General features: G+C 42.2%; 1 protein-coding gene across 2 annotated transcripts in view; it reads left to right on the forward strand.

The window, feature by feature from the left end:
- Positions 1–18,410, forward strand: part of parp14rs3 (poly(ADP-ribose) polymerase family member 14-related sequence 3) — a 55,590-nt gene that overhangs the window by 25,160 nt on the left and 12,020 nt on the right. For both annotated transcript variants that reach the window (XM_078552552.1, XM_078552555.1), the window contains 8 exons: positions 3,025–3,073; positions 3,794–3,928; positions 5,766–5,828; positions 9,762–9,938; positions 11,766–11,932; positions 13,296–13,419; positions 16,416–16,478; positions 17,394–17,570. In XM_078552552.1, the coding sequence (XP_078408678.1) occupies positions 3,025–3,073; positions 3,794–3,928; positions 5,766–5,828; positions 9,762–9,938; positions 11,766–11,932; positions 13,296–13,419; positions 16,416–16,478; positions 17,394–17,570 (955 nt within the window). The remainder of the gene's footprint in view (positions 1–3,024; positions 3,074–3,793; positions 3,929–5,765; positions 5,829–9,761; positions 9,939–11,765; positions 11,933–13,295; positions 13,420–16,415; positions 16,479–17,393; positions 17,571–18,410) is intronic.

The following is an 18,410-nucleotide window of genomic DNA, read 5'->3' on the forward strand; positions in this document are numbered from 1 at the left end:
GAGATCACCTCTCATTTTTCTAAATTCCAGGGAATATAGGGCCATTCTACTCAATCTCTGCTTATAGGCCAGCTCTCTCATTCCAGGAATCAATCTAATGAACTTCCATTACACCCCTCTAAAGCAAGTATATCCTTTCTTCAGTAGGGAGACCAAAATTGCACACACCACTCCAGCTTCTAGATGATTGCAGCAAGTTGACCTTACTCTACTCCAGCCTGCTTGCAATAATGGCTAACACATCATTTACTTTCTAATTGCTTGCTGTACCTACATTTAACTTTCTGTGATTTGTTTCCCCAACACCAACATTTACTAGTTTCTAACCTTTTAAAATAATATCCTGCTTTTCCATTTTTCCTGCAAAAGTGGATAATTTCACACTTCCCCACATTATACTCCATTTATCAGCTCCTTGCTCAGGCACTGGTCTATATCCACTGCAGCCTCTTTGCATCCTCCTCACAGTTTACTTTCTCACCTAACTTTGTATCATCAATAAACTTGGATGTGTCAATCTTAATCCCCTTATTTAAGTCAATAATATAGATTATAAATGGCTTTCACCCAAGAGCTGATCCATACAACACTCCACTAGTTACAAATATCCTGCCATCCGTAAAATGATTCATTTATTCCTACTGTTTGTTTTCTGTTCTTTAACCAATCCTTAATCAATTCTAATATCCCAAAACCCATGAGTGCCAATTTTGCGAGGCAACCTCTTGTGTGGCACTTTATTGAATGCCTTCTGAAAATCCAAATATACCATATCTACTGGTTGCTGCTTATCTACTCTGCTAATTACACCCTCAAAAAATTCTGGTAGAGTTGTCAAACAAGATTTCCCTTTCATAAACTGTGTTGAGTCTGCCTACTCATATTGTGGCTTTCCAAGTGCCCTGTTACCGTATGGTTAAGAATACATTCTCACATTTTCCCTACTACTGTCTTTCTCCTTCCTCTAACAAACAACCCACAGAGGCCATTCAAGAATCTAGGGAATTCTGGAATATCAAAAGCAATGCGTTCATTATCTCTGCAGCCAACTCTTTTAAAGCCCATCAGGTCCAGTCGATTTTTCAGCTTTTCATCCCATTAATTTCACCAGTAATTTAATTACTTTAAGTTTCTCACTTTCATTAGACTCTTGGCTCTACACAATTTCAAGAATGTTTAGTGTCTTCTCATAGACACAAAATATTTGTTTAATGTCTGTGCCATTTCATTCTTCCCTTTGTAATTTCTGCTCTCCCTTGAATGGACTTATGTTTAGTTCTTTTTCATATACTTTTCAAAGCTCTTATGATCTGTTTTATATTTCAAGCTAGCTTAATCTCAAGATCTATTTTCCCCGTCTTTATAAATTTCTTTGTTAATTTTTAATCCTCAGGGTCACTGCTCTTTTTGGCAACATTGTAAGCTTCTTTTAATCTAATACTATCTTTAACTTCTCTAGGTCGTCACGGCTTTGCAACTTTCCCAGTGGGTTTTTATTCTTCAAAGAAAGTATATGCACTGAGAATTTTGAATCATTTATTTATATATTTGCTATATTTACCGACCGCCACATCCTTTTATCTACCCCAGAAAACTCATCCCTCGCAAATCAGTAATTGGCTTTGTTTACATTTAAAGCCCTAGGTTGGGATTTTCCAGTCCCACCCGCCTCAGGAATTGTTGCAGGCGGGATGGAAAATTTGACAGACTAGCAAAAGGTCCATTGACTATGGCTAGAAATGTGCAAATCCTGCCCTTAGTTTCATATTTAACCACATCATTCTTAAACTTAATATGAAATTCTATCATATGATCAATCTTCCCCAGTGGATTCTTTGCTACAAAATTAATAATTAACCCTATCGCTTTGCACAATGCTAGATCCAAAATAGCCTGTTCCCTAGATGGTTCCTCAACATATCATTCTAGAAACAATCTCAAATGCATTTTATGAACTTGGTCTCCAAGCGCGTCCAGTCCATATGAAGGTTGAAGCTCCCTAAGATTATTGCATTACTCTTCTTACACGTTTTTCTAATTTCCTGATTTATATTCTGTCCAACATTGTTATTACTGTTATGAGGCCTATAAACTATTCTGCATTTCATGTACCTGCTGCAGGCACAAGCAAACCTCGATCCTCAGGAAAAGTGCCCCAATTTCCTGGATAAATACAGAGTTGGCGATCTGGAATCATGAATCTCCACTCCTTTTTGCTCTTCCTTACCCAGGCACTTGAAAGGAAGAATTCCTCTGAAAAATTTAACTGTGCCTAGTATAGTGCAAATTCCTATGCTAAACATGCAAAGTTAAGGCCTGCTCTGACTCTGGAATAATATAAAGTGATACTTCCATCCACAGGGTGTCACCATTTTGATGCAGTGTTAGGTCTTTACTTAGTATGAAGGTTGCATTTACACTAAAATTTCAGTTGTCATCATGAAATAAATGCCACAACGTAAAACATGAATTAAGCATAAGGGCAGAACTTTCAACACTCCAAATGTTCTGAATCATGAGTGGAGTGATAGATGTTTTCAGAATGTAACAGTAGTGTGCAAAGTCTGATCATTTGTTATGTATCTACTCACCAGGAATACAAATTTTGTTTAAGGTATTATGTATGGTAATGATTGGTTAAAGAGCAAGACTCAAAGTAGAGAATGAGACAAATTGTACGATAGAAAGCATCAATTCTAGTTTAGTTTGCAATGTTTTTGATTTCATACTGAATAGAAATAATTCAAAATGAACATTTGTCACAATGAGGTAGTGAGAGTGCAAATCTGTAGCAGCCAGTTTTTCATCTCAATAAATTGTTTGTTAATCTCAAACAGCTTTCAGTCTCTCTGAAACTGTTGTTTCGTACGTCCTGACATCTCACAGGAACTAATTTAGTTATTGAAATGTAATGATACTGAATTCACTCAGTATCAGAGAGCAGGATGTTGTAAATATTTCTGTTTTGTTAATTCATTCAAGGCATTGTATTAAATTACCTCTTTTCCAATTTGAACATTTTAGGGCACAGCACAGATGACTGCAAATCTTCAACATAACTACATCCCACCAGGTAATGGTCACCTCCATTCTTCCCTGTAAAATGATTGTCTTTATTCTTACAACAAACCTGTATCTGGCCCCTGAGCTAATTCTGTAAAGAGGTAAAATGTATACTTCATATTTCCCTGCCTAACCACACTGTGGCTGTACGTGCACCACACGGACTGCACCAGTTCAAGAAGGTCCCTCACCTCTACCTTCTCAAGGGCAATCAGGGATGAGCAATCAAAATGCTGACCTGGCCAGCAATGCACCATGAAAGAATAAAAAACTTTTTTCATAAATTGCAATTGTTTAAACATGTATATATGATTTGGCTCACTGAAAACCTCCTATGTATGTTTTTACTGAATGTCCTGCTTCAACAATGGCAGTAATCAATAGGACGGCAACACTGCAGACCAGTCTCCACATTTTTCACCAGGCTACCGTAAGTAGCTAAAGTGCACAATAGTTCCGAACCCAAATTCTGCATCCAAACAGTGGCACACTGCTGGTAATCTGCAAACTCTAAATTTGTGACTAATTTGGATTGAGAATAACCAGTTAAATTGGCGCCTTGATGAAGCAGGGCAATTCAATAGCCCACCCTTCTCTAGTACATGACACTATTTTGGAAGTGATATAAGCATTTGATGGACTGAGGATGATAGTATGCATTGCAGTTCCCGACATGAACTAACAGCATTTATGATGCCAAGTGAAAGCAAATCTCTGTGTTACTCTCCAGTTCGAAAGAGAGGGTTGTTGTCTACACAGCTGAAAATCCATAATGCTATTGTGGAGGTAAAGCAAGGAGACATAACCCTGGAAACTGTGAAAGCAATAGTAAATTCCACAACTACAACACTGGATCTCAATTCTGGTAAGTTAACTTCTGTTTGTATTTAAACCCTTAGACCTTAGAATTTTGTTTGGTAGAATCTTTGAACCTTTGAATAAAATATTCAACCCTGTAATGAAATAGATTTGGTGAGTTTTGTCAATTAAGGAATACCCAAACACATATGAAACTTAAAACTTCCATTAGTACTCTGGGATCTTAAAAATAAAATGAAAGGAAATTGGCAAACTGGGATTTCGGCTTTAAGGGGAGAATTTTCTCCCCATCGAGCAGGCTGGGCTGGAGCAGGCGCGCAGCCGATTGCCACCTGCGATTGGCTGCGCGCCGCCATTTTATGTGGGCAGGCCAATTAAGGCCCGCCCAGCGTGATGCGTACCCGGAAGCGCTCAGCGCTATCTGTGGGGGCGGGGGGGGGGGGGAAGAGGTAGAGTCGGGGCCTGTTCTCTTTCGTGCATACGCATGAAAGAGCACAGAAATCTCCCTGAGGCATGGAGCTGCCTCAGGGAGATTCATTTGATAATGAAAATGTGAAAAATATAGTTTAAAAAATTATTCAGACATGTCCCCTTATATGACAGTGTTACATGAGCTGGGACATGTCTATGAATTTTAATAAAATTTTTTATTAACGTTATAAACCCTTCACGAAACCTCATCCCACCCGTGGCTGAGGTTCCATGAAAAATGCGAAGGCCGCCTGGGCTCTTCGCCTGCCCCCCCGCCAACCTTAAGGTTGGACAGGCAGCCCTGACATCTACTTCAATTGGTTGATTAATGGCCATAATAGGCCTTTGACAGCTCGGCGGGCACACAGCCGACTCCGATGCCCGCCCCCGCACGCCAACCAGAAGATTCTGCCCTAAAAGTTGACTGTGGGCTAGGGTCTATGGGAGCTGTTTCTTTTTATCCTCCTGGTACTTGAAATACAATTACCTGTTACCCGCTTGGCTTGACATTGATCACAATGAGTTATAGTGTATAGAGTTAAAAGGTGGATTGTAGTGTGTTGCACATGACCAGTGAAAGGATTTGGAATAATGTTGGAGAGATCATTTCATGGACAGCATAGTGCTTTTTGGTAACTAGAAAACGAATAGGTAATAATTTCCTTAACTGTTGCCAGGTGTCATCTTGTCACTATTTAATGAGACAAGTAGAATTCTTTTCACTAGAATTTGTGGTTGTCCGTACGAAACTGTTAATAATTTGTTGCAATTGTTATTTTGACATAAGATGGATGTCTCTTCCCTGATTTGTAGGGGCTCATAATAGCAATTATTGCTACTGCACTTGCAAAATTGTCAAGAATTGGAAATGAAATGAAGAGGAGGGTTGCAGTGATGGCACATTTTACTTAATTAGAATAAAACTACTGAGATTTGTGATCAGAATCAGTTTTGAGTGGGGTTGTCAGAAAGGTTCTCTCTGGCTTTTTGATCCATTTGCTTTTGCTCTTAAAATTGATGGTAAGCTACCCCTACTGTTTTCTATACAACATTCTTCCTCCTGATCTCAGGACGTATATCAACTGTGGCTGAGATGATAGCACTTTCAGCTGGACAATAGGAGGAAATTGCTGATCCTGGAAATGACTCTTACAATTTTCCCTTCCTCATTTTGGGAAAGTTCCTATGTTTCGGGCTGAAATTAGAAACTCAATGAAGTTTCCAAAGTAAACCATTCCACCTTCTGTATATTGCTTTCATTTCTTTGCAGTAACAACATGTTATATAAGTGCAAAAGGCCACATGTTCTGAGGATTGACTTATGGATGGGCAGAAAATTTACCCAAAGTTGTTTGTCATATTTAAAAATAAGTTAGATAGTCACAATTTTTGTCGTGTGATTGTTTTTTTAGGCGTCTCAGGGGCAATATTTGCAGCTGCTGGCAGTGCTGTCACAGATGAATGCAAGAAGCTGGGTAAGTTGCAGATATGTAAAGATGTGCATTATATTTTTTCTTAAATCTCCAGTTAGACGTTTGAATACTTTTGAGACATGCAATTCATATCAGCAATCTCCAATGATCATGATTTTTACTTTTGTGAACACAATCGAAGGCTGGCTGAGCAAGATATTTTTCTCTGTTATTGGCCATGAGGACCTGTTGACATTGTTGGAGTGCTCAAACTAGATATGATTGGTCATGGTCTTCGTCAATAGATGAAGTTCACACTTAATGGTGCAATTGTCTCTGATTTTTCATGGCCTGTCCAATCTTACGGTTGGCAGACGGGCGAATCAGCCAGCCGGACTTTACATTTTTCATCAATCCTCATCCAAGGGTGGGTCGAGGTTTCTGTTATTAAATAAAATAAAAAATGAAAATCTGTGGACAGCATTTTTATCATCTATATGTTCAGGTGCCTGATTGTGATGCTTGGACATCTTTTTCCTGATTTTCAAAGCTTTATTTCATGGTTTTCAGGTCTGCAGCTCCTTGAGGCAGCTCTCTGGTTTCAGAGAACTTTCTCTCAGCGCTCGCCCACGCCCACGGAAACATCATCGCCCGCCCTCCTCCCGCCCCCACCCCGGCAGCGCTGAGCTTTTTTTAGCGTGTGCTTCACGCTAGCTGGCCGTTAATTGGCCAGCCAGCTTGAAATCACAGTCGGGGGCCGATCGCAGTCGGGGGTCTGTTTCCCAACCGCTCCCGGGCCCACCAATCACGACTGCCCGCCAAACTGAAAATTCAGGCTTTGGAAATTGTTGCACATTTGGCCTCTGTAACCATTGCAGCAAGGTATTGTGCAATGAATACAGCATCGATGGAGAGAGAAACTAAGATTAATGTTTCAGAATCGGGAATGTTAACCAATTCTGAACAAGTGTTGCTTGACCTGCTGAGCGTTTTGAGCATTTTCTGTTTTCATTCGCTACGTAGCATTTCATTTCAGCTAAACCAGATCTGGAATGACTGAACTAATGAGATGCAGGACCTTACCAGGAATGACTATTGTGGCCTATCTGGCTGCTCCTAAAGTTCAAGTATGATAGACACTTATAACCTATTACAATTCAGGCTTTTTCATTCCCAGCAAAAATATTCTGCTCCCATCGTCAACTTTAATTTTCCTATGAACTGAAATAACATCTAACGCACAAGTTAAACTGGGATAGCATGGCCCGAAAGAACAAGAAGCTCATTTCTTGTCTCTGGTTAACATGTAGTGTTCCCACTATGCGCTCACATCATTTCAAAAGATGATTAGTGTCAGTCCTACCATTTACTTTCATAGGAGATTAAACTACCAGCTGTATCATAGCTAGTGTCATTGACAGTGACAAACTTTAACAGTGAATTGTTGAGGTTGGTCCACATAGATGGGCAGTTTTGAACCAGAAATGACAGATATAAGTAGACAGCCAGTGAAGTGTACTCCTTTGAAAAGCAATTTTTTTGCAGTTCTTTCAAACAATTTTTGTGGGAAGGGGAGTTTTTTTTTTGAAGCAGTTTCTTGATCCTGCCCACTCTTTCTGGAATTAAATAAGAATTCTGACCCATGAAATCACTTGTTACTCTTTTGAGATTTGTAACTAATTGGCATGTCATAAATGCTGACATGAGAATAGTGGCTTTGGGACATCCTGAGCTATAAAAAGTGCTACATAAATGCAATTCTTGCTTCTAAAACACTTAAAACTTTCTGAAATAGTCTTGCCTTGAGCAGCTAATCTAAGAGACGAAGTATTTAGTTAAAAAGTAGTGAATGACACATAATACACATGCGCAAATGCATGCTGATGTCCAATTACAATGTTTGACAAGTGCTCTCTTTACCTGGTACCTGATTAGATTATATTGTAGCTTAACAATTGAGCATTAATTATACAGAGTACCTATTGATGCCACTGTGCCAGCCAATAAGTTGCACTATGTAAGCCAGTGAGTTTGAGGTGGGACTTACAGTAGCACCAAGTCTTTTGGTATCTGGATCGACAGAGATAGGATTAAGTTGGGAGATGCGTGTCAGGGCCCTGCAGAAGTCCTGACACACACACACATGTGCTGAAATTACACTTGAAGTTTAAACTTCCGATGGGCTGATTTCCACTGCCTTGGTGAAAGTTTCAGGCACTGAGCTCAGTGTCAGAGACTCGAGACAGATACATGCAACTTACCTGGATACTTACCCTGGAAATATTATATTGGTTAATACCTGGTCTAGCTCAGTTATTAGCCAGTGTAACAGAACTGAGCCCCACAACCAACACCCCGACCTGACCTGACCCATGTACCTCCCTGACCCAACTGCTCTCCTCAAGTCTACTACCCCACAACCACCTGACTACCTCCCTGACCATCTGACTACCCGGCTCAACCACCTCGCTACCCAATCACTGCCTCACTCACTTACCCACCTACCTCACCCACTCATCCATTCACTAACCCACTCACTTACTGAAGGACTTGGATCTTTAAAAACTCGCCTGAATACGGCAACTACTGTCATGAAAAAGGGACATGTCCCAACGATCTTTCCTGGGGATGGCTGTGCTGATCCTTCGATGCTAAAGCTGGGATCAGAAGTCCTGGTTGAAAATTCGCAAAAGGGTCGGGTCATAGAAATCTTTGCAGGCAATGTCAATGTGCGCAGCATTGATGCTGACCAGAGGTTTGGGCCATTACTTATTCAACAAAACAGCAAAGAAAACTAAGTCTATTCACTCAAGCAAGACGGTCTATTTAAACAGTGAACTGCAATAAACAGTCTTCAGAGTCTATTTAAAAAGAGCCCCTATGAACTACAGCAAATTGAATTCATGTTTGAAACTACAGCCATACTACTCTGGATAAAAGCAGGGTGATTTCTTCAGCAAAATGCAGGAAGTGGAGGATAGTTTCACGCAAATTATGGCCATAATTTTTACCTCATCTCATTTGCATTTTTTTGCGAAACCTCATCCACAGGTGGAATCAGGTTTCAATCCATCATTAAAATGTTTTTAAAATTTCATACTAATTTCTAATTTCATGTGACAGAGTCATATGAGGGAACATGATTTTTAACACCTTAAAATGCGTTATTTTTACTTTTTTTATATCTTCATCTCCCTGAGGCAGCTCTCAGGGAGCTTTTCCTGTGAACACTTGCACGCATGCGCCAACTTGCCCCCCCCCCCACACCCCCCCACCAACACACAGGCAGCACTGAGTGCTGCAGAACGCAAACTTGCATGCTCGCGCTCCTACCCCTCCCCCCCTCCCCCCAACCCCACTCCCCCCCCCACCATTCCCCCCTCCCCCTCACACCCCCTCCCCTGCACACCCCCTCCCCCCTACTCCCCCTCCCTCCCCCCCACTCCCCCATCCCCCCCATTCCCCCCCCTCCCCGCCCCCCCCCCCCCCCCCCCCCAACTTCCCCCCCTTCCCCCCCCACACCCACCAACACACAGGCAGCGCTGAGTGCTGCAGCACGCAATTAAGGCCTGCCCAGTGTGAAATCACAGGTGGCGCTCGGCTTCCCGACCGCTCCCAACCTCCCCTCCCGAGCCCGCCCAACGAGGTAAAAATTCTGGCCTATGTGTGTAAAATCAGTCCCAGTCATTTATACCAGTGCGGGTTCCAGACATGAACAATGGGAGAATTTCTATTCTAACCAGGAAGAGTGATTCACCATATACAACCTTAATGGTATCTAGCATTTGGAGATGCTTGGTGACGTGTTTTCCTAAAGCATCATTTGTTCATAATCATCTATGTTTTTATATACTTAAAACAAAGCTAAGAGTGTAATCATTATTTTCTGACTCTGCAGTTGTGGAAGTTGTTTAAATGCATTTATGTTATTGAGCTTTCATAGGTAGAGAAAATAAATGTAGTTTTTATTTAACTTCATGTCTGTGATTTATTTAGGTTCTCAGCCTAATGATGGTGTTGTAGTCACTGGAAGTGGAAATCTTACCTGCGATTACATCATTCATATGATCGGCCAAACTAATCCAGCCATGATAACAGCCTCAGTAGAAAAAGTATTGCAGAAATGTGAACTAAATCAGATTACCACAGTATCTTTCCCTGCTCTAGGAACAGGTAACTGCAGTCAGGACAGCAAGATTTTCATCTTTTCCTCTACTCCACTTCTCTCCTCTCCTGAAGGTGTTGTTTGCTGCTGAGATACAGTTCCATGAGAACCAGTGTGCCCCCAGCGCCTCTTCCAAATGACCATTATTCATGTGTGTCTCTTGACAATGCACTTCATCTGGCTTTCAGCTATAATGGTATCGCAGCTAGGCATAATTTGTTTCTTATCCAACACATGTACACTTACAGCAGCTGTTGTCGATAACAATTGGGTGTAAAACTAGGGCAAATTCTCACCCCCCCAACGCAGGAATAGACCAACTTTCGCATCCTCAACTGCTGCCTTGACTATGATTAACTAACTGAACAGAGACAGGAGTTGAAAGTAGAGACCAGCTGGTCTGTATGGCTCAATCCATGTTAGTGTCTGATTATTTAACGTCGCTTCCTCATTGTCTTCAGCTTCCTTGTTAAAACATATTTTTTGATCTCACTGGATAAAGTGCATCAGGTTAACACTGCTCAAGTTATGAGCTGCTTACCTGATACTTGCTGCTCAGTGCTCACTAATAAATGGTCAGAAGAGGTTCCAAACTAGTGTCTCATTGAATGTGATACTCTGATAGCACCCAGTAATCTGACCTGTACAACTGTTGACTTATAGGGTCGGATTTTCAAAATGGGTTCGAGAACCCAACATCCAGATAAATTCCAGGTGCTGACCCTGTCCCACAGCTGCGTCACTCATGTGATGCTATTTGTAACCGTAAATGCCCTAATTAGGCAGGAAGCAAGCTCGGCACCAAGTGATTCCAGGAGGTGGAGCTGCCTGCTTGGTGCCAATGGCAAAGGCAGGCATTAGCCATGCTGGATAAAAGCAAAATACTGCAGATGCTGGAAATCTGAAACAAATACAAAAATAGCTGGAAAAACTCAGCAGGTCTGGCAGCATCTGCAGAGAGGAACACAGTTAACGTTTTGAGTCCGTAAGACTCTTCAACAGAACATGCCATGTTGGACCTTGCCACTGCCTTGCTGAAGAGAACAGGCAGCATATCAGAAGCCCATGCAGATAAAGGTTGGGAATGAGGGCAACCGGGTCTAACTAAGGTAATGCGCACGTCCCGGCACATATTACCCAAGGGCCCAATAACTTTCACCGTCTCATTAGGAACTGACCTTTAGCTCGGGATGAAGCCGACAGCTGCGCACTAACATGCGAACATTGTTCGGGTTCGCCAAAATCAACTTCAAAAATCACGTTCCCGAACATTCCAGCCCTTTAACAAGCTCCTATATTTGGTTAATGGGCCATTAGTTGGTGGCAAGCCAGGTCCCTGCTCACTCCCCCAAACCCGACAGCACTTTGAAGATTTGAAACTGTCCGAGAGGTGTCAGGATCCTGAGAAGACCTCCAGAACCGCGATTTTCAAGTCGCATCCTCACCAGCTCCTGACGCCTTGAGCATTTGAAAATCCGGCCCAAAGGTCCTACCTGGACTTATGAGTGGAGCGGCGCAGCCCACACAAAATTATAAATATAAGTGTAATACAGGACACAGCTTAACAAAGGATGTGAGGTTGATTCATGTGCTGACAACCTGTAGGTCGAATCAGTAAATATTTGCTACAGTTAGTTATGTTTGAAAAGTCAAATGCAATCAGTTTGCATATCATAATAATAGAGAGGCACCCTTCCCCCTCCCCCCCACCCCTCTCTCTCTCTGATACTGATAATATAAGTCAATAATTTGACCAAAGATATGTCTAACAGTGATTTAGATCCTCTTCTGGTTTCATTTTAATTTCATTTTGCTAAGACTTTGCCCTTTTTCAGGCATGGGAGGAGTGAAGCCGCAGGATGCTATTGCAAGTATTTTGGCTGGATTTGGAAATCACTTATCACAAACCAATCCATCAGCGATTAGACTCATTTACATTGTTGTCTACGATCGTAAAGTGTACGATGTTTTTTCTGATGTCTTCCAACAAAAATCACAACAGGTGAGAGGAGCTTTAAAATTAGCTACAACATTTTGCAGCCTTAAGATGAAATCAGACGGAGGTGTTTTTAAAATGAAGTGTGGGGAACTTACACATTCCTTTCCTGCCCCTTTCTGGCTAGAATACTCACCCTAGCCCAAAGGGATCATTTGGACCAAATTTAATGGGCTGAATTTTGCCGTTGGCGAGCAGGGGGCGGGGCCTGCTCGCCAACGCATAAAATGATGCAGGATGATGTCATGCGGAACTCCCAACGTCATCCCGCCCCATTTAAATTTTCAGGAAGGTGGGGGCGCAGCAAAATCAGCTGTGGGCCCGCCAACCTGTCAATGGCCAATTGAGGCCATTGACAGATCAATTAAAGTACTTAGTGTATCTGCCCGTCCAACCTTAAGGTTGGCGGGCAGGCCAGGAGCCCCAGGGGGCAATAGAAAAAACATGAAACCTCATCCACCGGCGGGATGAGATTTCATGTAGGGATTTAATAAAGTTTTAGTGTAATTTATGAACATGTCCCATCTCATGTGACATTATCACATGAGGGGGACATGTTAAGGATTTTTTTTTTCTATTTTTAATGTTTTTAAAAGTGTCAGCGATCTCCCTGAGGCAGCAATTAGCCTCAGGGAGATGTGCGCTCCTTCATGCACATGCGCGAAAGAGCGCATTCTCACTTTTGGGGAATCCCCCCGCCCACACATCACGCCGGACATCACGCTGGGCAGGCCTTAATTGGCTCGCCCATGTAAAATGGTGGTGGGGCCCACTTCTCCGGCGGGGATCGGCTCCCCGCTTTCCGGAGATTGGGTCGGGCCCGCCCGCCCAACAGGCAGAAAATTCTGCCCAATGTTTTAACCTAAGGCTTGTGCAGAGGAGCACTGATGGCTTCTTTGCCAGGCCAAGCTTCTGGGAACAGGAGCCAGGGCCAGAAGAGGCCCAAGCAAGGTATATTTTTAATGTATTTTTCAATTCCATTGTAGGTTAAGAGGATCAGAAGTGTTTCTCTGGGTCTTGCAAGGAAACTTTGATTCTCCTCTATCCCTGTTTTCTTCCATGGTGCAAATTCCCTTGTGGCAGCAATCGTGCCCCTGGGGCCATTAATGACAGCATCACGCCACCTGATTTTATTCGCCATATTGGCCAGGAAGTCAGAAAGTTAATGAGGTCTGGCCACTTAAATCGAGCGCTTCCTGATGGGCCGGTCGTTCACTTTGCCACCCGAGAGTTAAAATTGTGTCGTGTGCTTTTACAAGTGAAAGCCCAGGAACAGACTGAATGCTTACTCTCTTGGTCAGAATGAAGTACGGGTGGAAAGAAAGAAAAGAATCCTAATATTTTTAACGCTCAACAATTTTTCTTTCAGATGTTGAAGACTAAGGAGATAAACATTGGCAAAGTAAAAGTGATAGCTGTTCAAGGTGATATCACAGCAGAACAGACTGACGCCATTGTAAACTGCGCAAATGTCAAACTTAACCGAAACAAGGGTGAGTGGCAATGTTTGTTCACACATCAGTTTTCCAACAACTACTTGCATTATTAATGACATTTTTCTCTCAATAAAACATCCCAAGGTGCTTCACAGGAGTACTAGAATAACATAATAAATAGGAGTAGGAGTAGACTAGAGCCCCTCGAGTTTGCTATACCATTCAATAAGGTCATGGCTGATCTTTTACATCAACATCACTATACACCATATAGATCAGGATATTAGAGGAGCATGTAAGAAGAGTAATACTATAACCATTAGGAGGTTGTTTTCCTGGTTGGTATACTTAGAACACTTAGGCACAATCTCAGGATGAGGGACCGATCATTTAGGATTGAGATGAGGAGAAATATCTTCACAGGAAAGGTAATTCTGTGGAATTCTCTACCTCAGAAGGTAATGGACGAACCTCCGTTGAATATAGCAGAGGCGTTAAACTAATATCTTGTGCCTGTCTTCACTCTGGAAGACACAGAGGACAGACTGGAAATTGTGGGGAACCAAATGTCTAATGTGAGCGAGGAACTGAAAGTATTCAATATGAGGAAAGAAAAAAAATTACTGGAGAAGTTAATGAGACTAAAAGCCAACTATTCCCCTGGACCTAATAACCTACATTCTAGAGTTTTAAAAAGAGTGACTGCAGAGATAGTGGATGCACTGGTTTTGATCTTTCAAAGTTGTCTATATTCTGTCCAATTATCATATTACTGTTGGGGGGTCTGTCAACTCTTCACACCAGTGTTTTCTGCCCATTGTTATTTCTTCATTCCACCCATACTGATTCTACACCCTGATTCCCTGGATTAAGCTCCTTTCTCACTATTGCCTTTGACTCGCGCTTTATTATCAGGACTACTCCACCTCTTTTCAATTTTGCCTTTTTTTTTCTAAGAGTCAAATATCGTCAAATATCTAGTTCCCAACCTTGATCAGAGAGGACTTTAGATCATGTATCTCTATTTGTGCCATTAATTATTTTTGTTAACCCATCTATCTTGTTACAAATGCTTTATGCATTAAGATAGAGCGACTTAAATTTTAACTTTTCACTATATTTCCCCATTGTGGCATTAGTCATTAATACCCTCCTGATGCATCCTGCTTAATTTTATCTAAATCACTACCCTACACTATAACTTTGAGTTTTGAGGCTGATGAATTTACTCTTATCTGAACCTCCCTCACCCTCATTAGTTTAAAGCCCTATCTACCTGCCCTGTTGTTCGATTGCCAGTGGTTTCAACCTATTTTAACTTGAGTCCATCCTAATGGAACAACTCCCTCTTTCCCTGCACTAGTGGACTGCCTCATGAACTCTGATGAACCACATCATTCTTTCAGCCTTGTATTTAACCTTCTAATCTGATTGTCCGTATGTAATTTGCATGGGGCTCAGGTAGCAATAAAGAGATTATTGCCTTTGAGGTTCTGCTTTTTATTAATTTGTGACTAAGCTCCTCAAATTCTCTTAGCAGAATCTCATTCATAATTCTACCTACGTCATTGGTTTCTACATGGACCATGACAACTGGATCATCTCCCTCCCACTCCAAGTTCTTCTCTAGCCCAGTCAAACATTGCCCAGTCCTTAACCCTGGCACCCGGCAGGCAACACAACCTTGAGGACTCCCAGTCACAGCTATAGAGAACAGCATGACCCCCTGACAATACTGTCCCCTTGTTTCACACTAAGCCACATATTAGGGCAGATGACCAAAAGGTTGGTCAAAAAGAAAGGTTTTAATAAATTAAAAGCAAAATACTGCGGATGCTGGAAATCTGAAATGAAAACAAAAATAGCTGGAAAAACTCAGCAGGTCTGACAGCTGACACAGTTAACTGTGTTCCTCTCCAAGGTTTTAATAAAGTTGGTCTTAAAGAAGTAGAGAGAAAGCTAGGGAGGTGGCAATGGTTAGGGAGAGAATTACAGACTTAAGGGCTTAGGCAGCGGAAGGCTGGCCCACCAGTGGTGGTGTGATTAAAAATGGGGATGTGCAAGATGCCAGAATTGGAATAGCAAAGATTTGATGGAGGGTGATGGTGCTGGAGGGGATCACAGGCGAGGCCATGGAGCAATTTGAAAACCAGGATAAGCTGCGTATGCAGCAGGACAGGGTCACTTTTCACTCTTCTTAACTTTTTGTCTCACCAACCCACCTGAAGCATCTCCCATTCACCTTGGACGGTATCGAGCCCTCTAGTCAGATGAGATTGCTGCCAACTGATTCAGCCGGACAAATGTTTATGTGAAATAATGTCTGAAAGAATTTGTTTTTTGAGGCCCATTACAGCTGGGATATCAATACAAAATTCCCTTTTACAGTTAGCCACTATGACAGAAGCTTAAACTGTGTTTTCATCTGTTTTGAACTGTAAAGACACTGAACTATGTGGACAATTGATCTCATAGATGGTCTATGGTATTTTTCCTTTTTGATTTGCTTCCAAGTTTGCGTTAACTCCCTGATGGGGTCAAGCTCCAGGGGCACCTCATGTATATTCCAAGTGAGCTTTATGGTATGTAAGCCTTGACAGTGAGTGTTGGCAAGCTATTATACCATGAGGGCTTCATAACCAAGCCTTATCTTGTCCACAAACGCACACTTCCAGCAGGTGTCACAGGAAAGTGATCAGGAGTGGGATGACTGATCAACTTTTCTCCCTGTCGAACCCGAGTCTAACATCAGCTAAAAGCAGTGGACTAGAACCAAGCCACCTGCACTGGCTTCTTCCCTTCAGCAGACATCTGACCTAGAGAAAAGGATTCCTTCCAGGGGAGAGAATGGAAAAAAAAGTGGATGCATGCCCTCATTGGAAATTGATATGCTATCAGATAAAAAGGTCATAGTAACACAGCATAGATCGCATGGCAGTATTCAGTTACATTAGGGGTCTGCTGAAATTTACAGATCTTTAGGACAAAAGTTAAATTCTTTGTAAAATGGGAATTGCCTTTCAGCCTCAATAACTAACTTCTCCACTTTACAGGCGTTTCTGGGGCTATTCTAAAAGCAGCCGGCCAATCAGTCGTGGATGAATGTAGTCGACTGGGTGAGTAACTGTAGGCCACCTGCCTCTTCATGCGGATAAATGCAAGCTCAAAATGGGTTTGGCAATTGTTTGCCAGAAGATAATGAGTGCAAAGTTAAAGCTAGTAGCAGCTTCAGAAAGTGGAGGAACTAAAGGGTCACTTGTTCAAAGGCTCTTAGTGTCTGACCATGGGACCCACCATCAGAAAGGGTGGGTGGGGAGTGGGGTAGCACAGAAAGACATTCCCCCTTGCTCTTGTGGTCACCACTCCCCCCACCCCATCCAACCTCTCCCGCAACCCCCAGCCTACGACCCCACTCTCACCATTGTTCACCTGTGGCATGAGACAAGCCTGGCCTTGGTGGGTGTATACTGCCGGAAACCACCAACTCCCTGATGGCGCTGTGTTCAATAGAGCTGCCAGCCTCTGACTGGCTGGCAGCTCTCTATGGGCAAAACTTCCGCCCTCGGGGTCCTGGATCCTAGGGAAGACCTGACACTGTCTAGTTAAGTGACTTAATTTGGCCCAAAAAAGAGGTGCTGTGGGGCTCTCACAAGCTCTGCAGCCAGTGGGTGAGACCCCCAGCAAGTCCATTAAATTCCCCCCCCGCCCCCCCGACCCACAGAGTGATCAATGCATAGAATAGACTGCCAGATGTAGTAGTGAAGACAAAAGCAATCAAATTATTTAAGAAACAATTGGATGCTGGAATGGGGAGGCTTTTGGTTTATTCTGGATGGACGAATTTAGAGGATTGAAATGACCTTTCATATCCATAACTAACTTGCAAGGTTCTGGTACTCCACAGCCTTTTAGAAACACACTCATCAGCTTTTGAGCCTACAGAGGTTAATTCCTGCTACCAACAAGTTATTGAATTGTTGACAATGGAAGTAGTTTTCCTCTCAGACAGATTTCTGTTTTCTCTGCCATAGGAGTCCAAAGCAATGATAGTGTTACAAGCACAGCAGCAGGAAACCTTCAAGTAAAATACATCCTACATTTGGCTGGCTGGATGAAGGTGAAAAATACAAAAGCATCTGTTGGCAAAGTTCTGAAGAAATGCGAAGACCTAAAAATAAGTTCAGTTTCTTTTCCAGCAATGGGAACAGGTAAGATTTAGTACAACATGTATAAAGTATATTGTGTATCTTTATACTACTGTGTTAAAGAAAACATGTGGTATAAGATGGCCCAATAACAACAGGGTGAGACCATTGCACATCTCACCACAAAACAAAATTTTTGCTGATAATTACAGTCGAGCTTCCTCCTGATTACGAGTTTGTTTTTCTTAGCTGCAGAATCCAGGAAGTCATTTACAAGATAACCCTTCCCCACTGTTAAAATACACCACCAAGTTGTGTCGACAGTTCCCAGGGAAACGTCCGTGAGGGATAGACCCAGCCTCTGTGAAAGCTCTGTTTTTTGAAAAAGTTAACAAAAAATATTTGGAAGCATGAAAAGGATATATCTGTAAAAATGACCACAAAGCTGTCAAATTGTCACAGGAACCCAACTGGTTCATTAGTGCCCTTAAGGAAGCAAACTTGCTATACTTGCACAGTTGGCCTTTGTGTCACTCCAGCTCCCACACCAACATGGTTGATTCCGAGCCACTCGATCGCATCAAACTATTAGAAAGGAACGAATGGCTAAAATCAGATAGACCACTCAGTTATGACCTAGGCATCAAACTAAAGACACGACAAAGGCACATCTAGCCCAGTCAACTCTATGAAGTCTCCACAGTAATGAGTCAGTGATGGTTCCAAATTTGGGAGAGGTGTCTCACAGATTAGATAAACAACAGCTTGACATAGTCAGACTTACAGCATCATATTAATCAACCAACATTCCAGATACTTCCATCACCTACCTAGGTATGTCTCACCAGTGCGCCAATGCTCATTTCATTGAATCAGAGAAGATTAATAGGATATTTGATATAC

This window comes from Cetorhinus maximus, chromosome 11, assembly GCF_964194155.1.
Source record: "Cetorhinus maximus chromosome 11, sCetMax3.hap1.1, whole genome shotgun sequence".
Taxonomy (NCBI): Eukaryota; Metazoa; Chordata; class Chondrichthyes; order Lamniformes; family Cetorhinidae; genus Cetorhinus; species Cetorhinus maximus.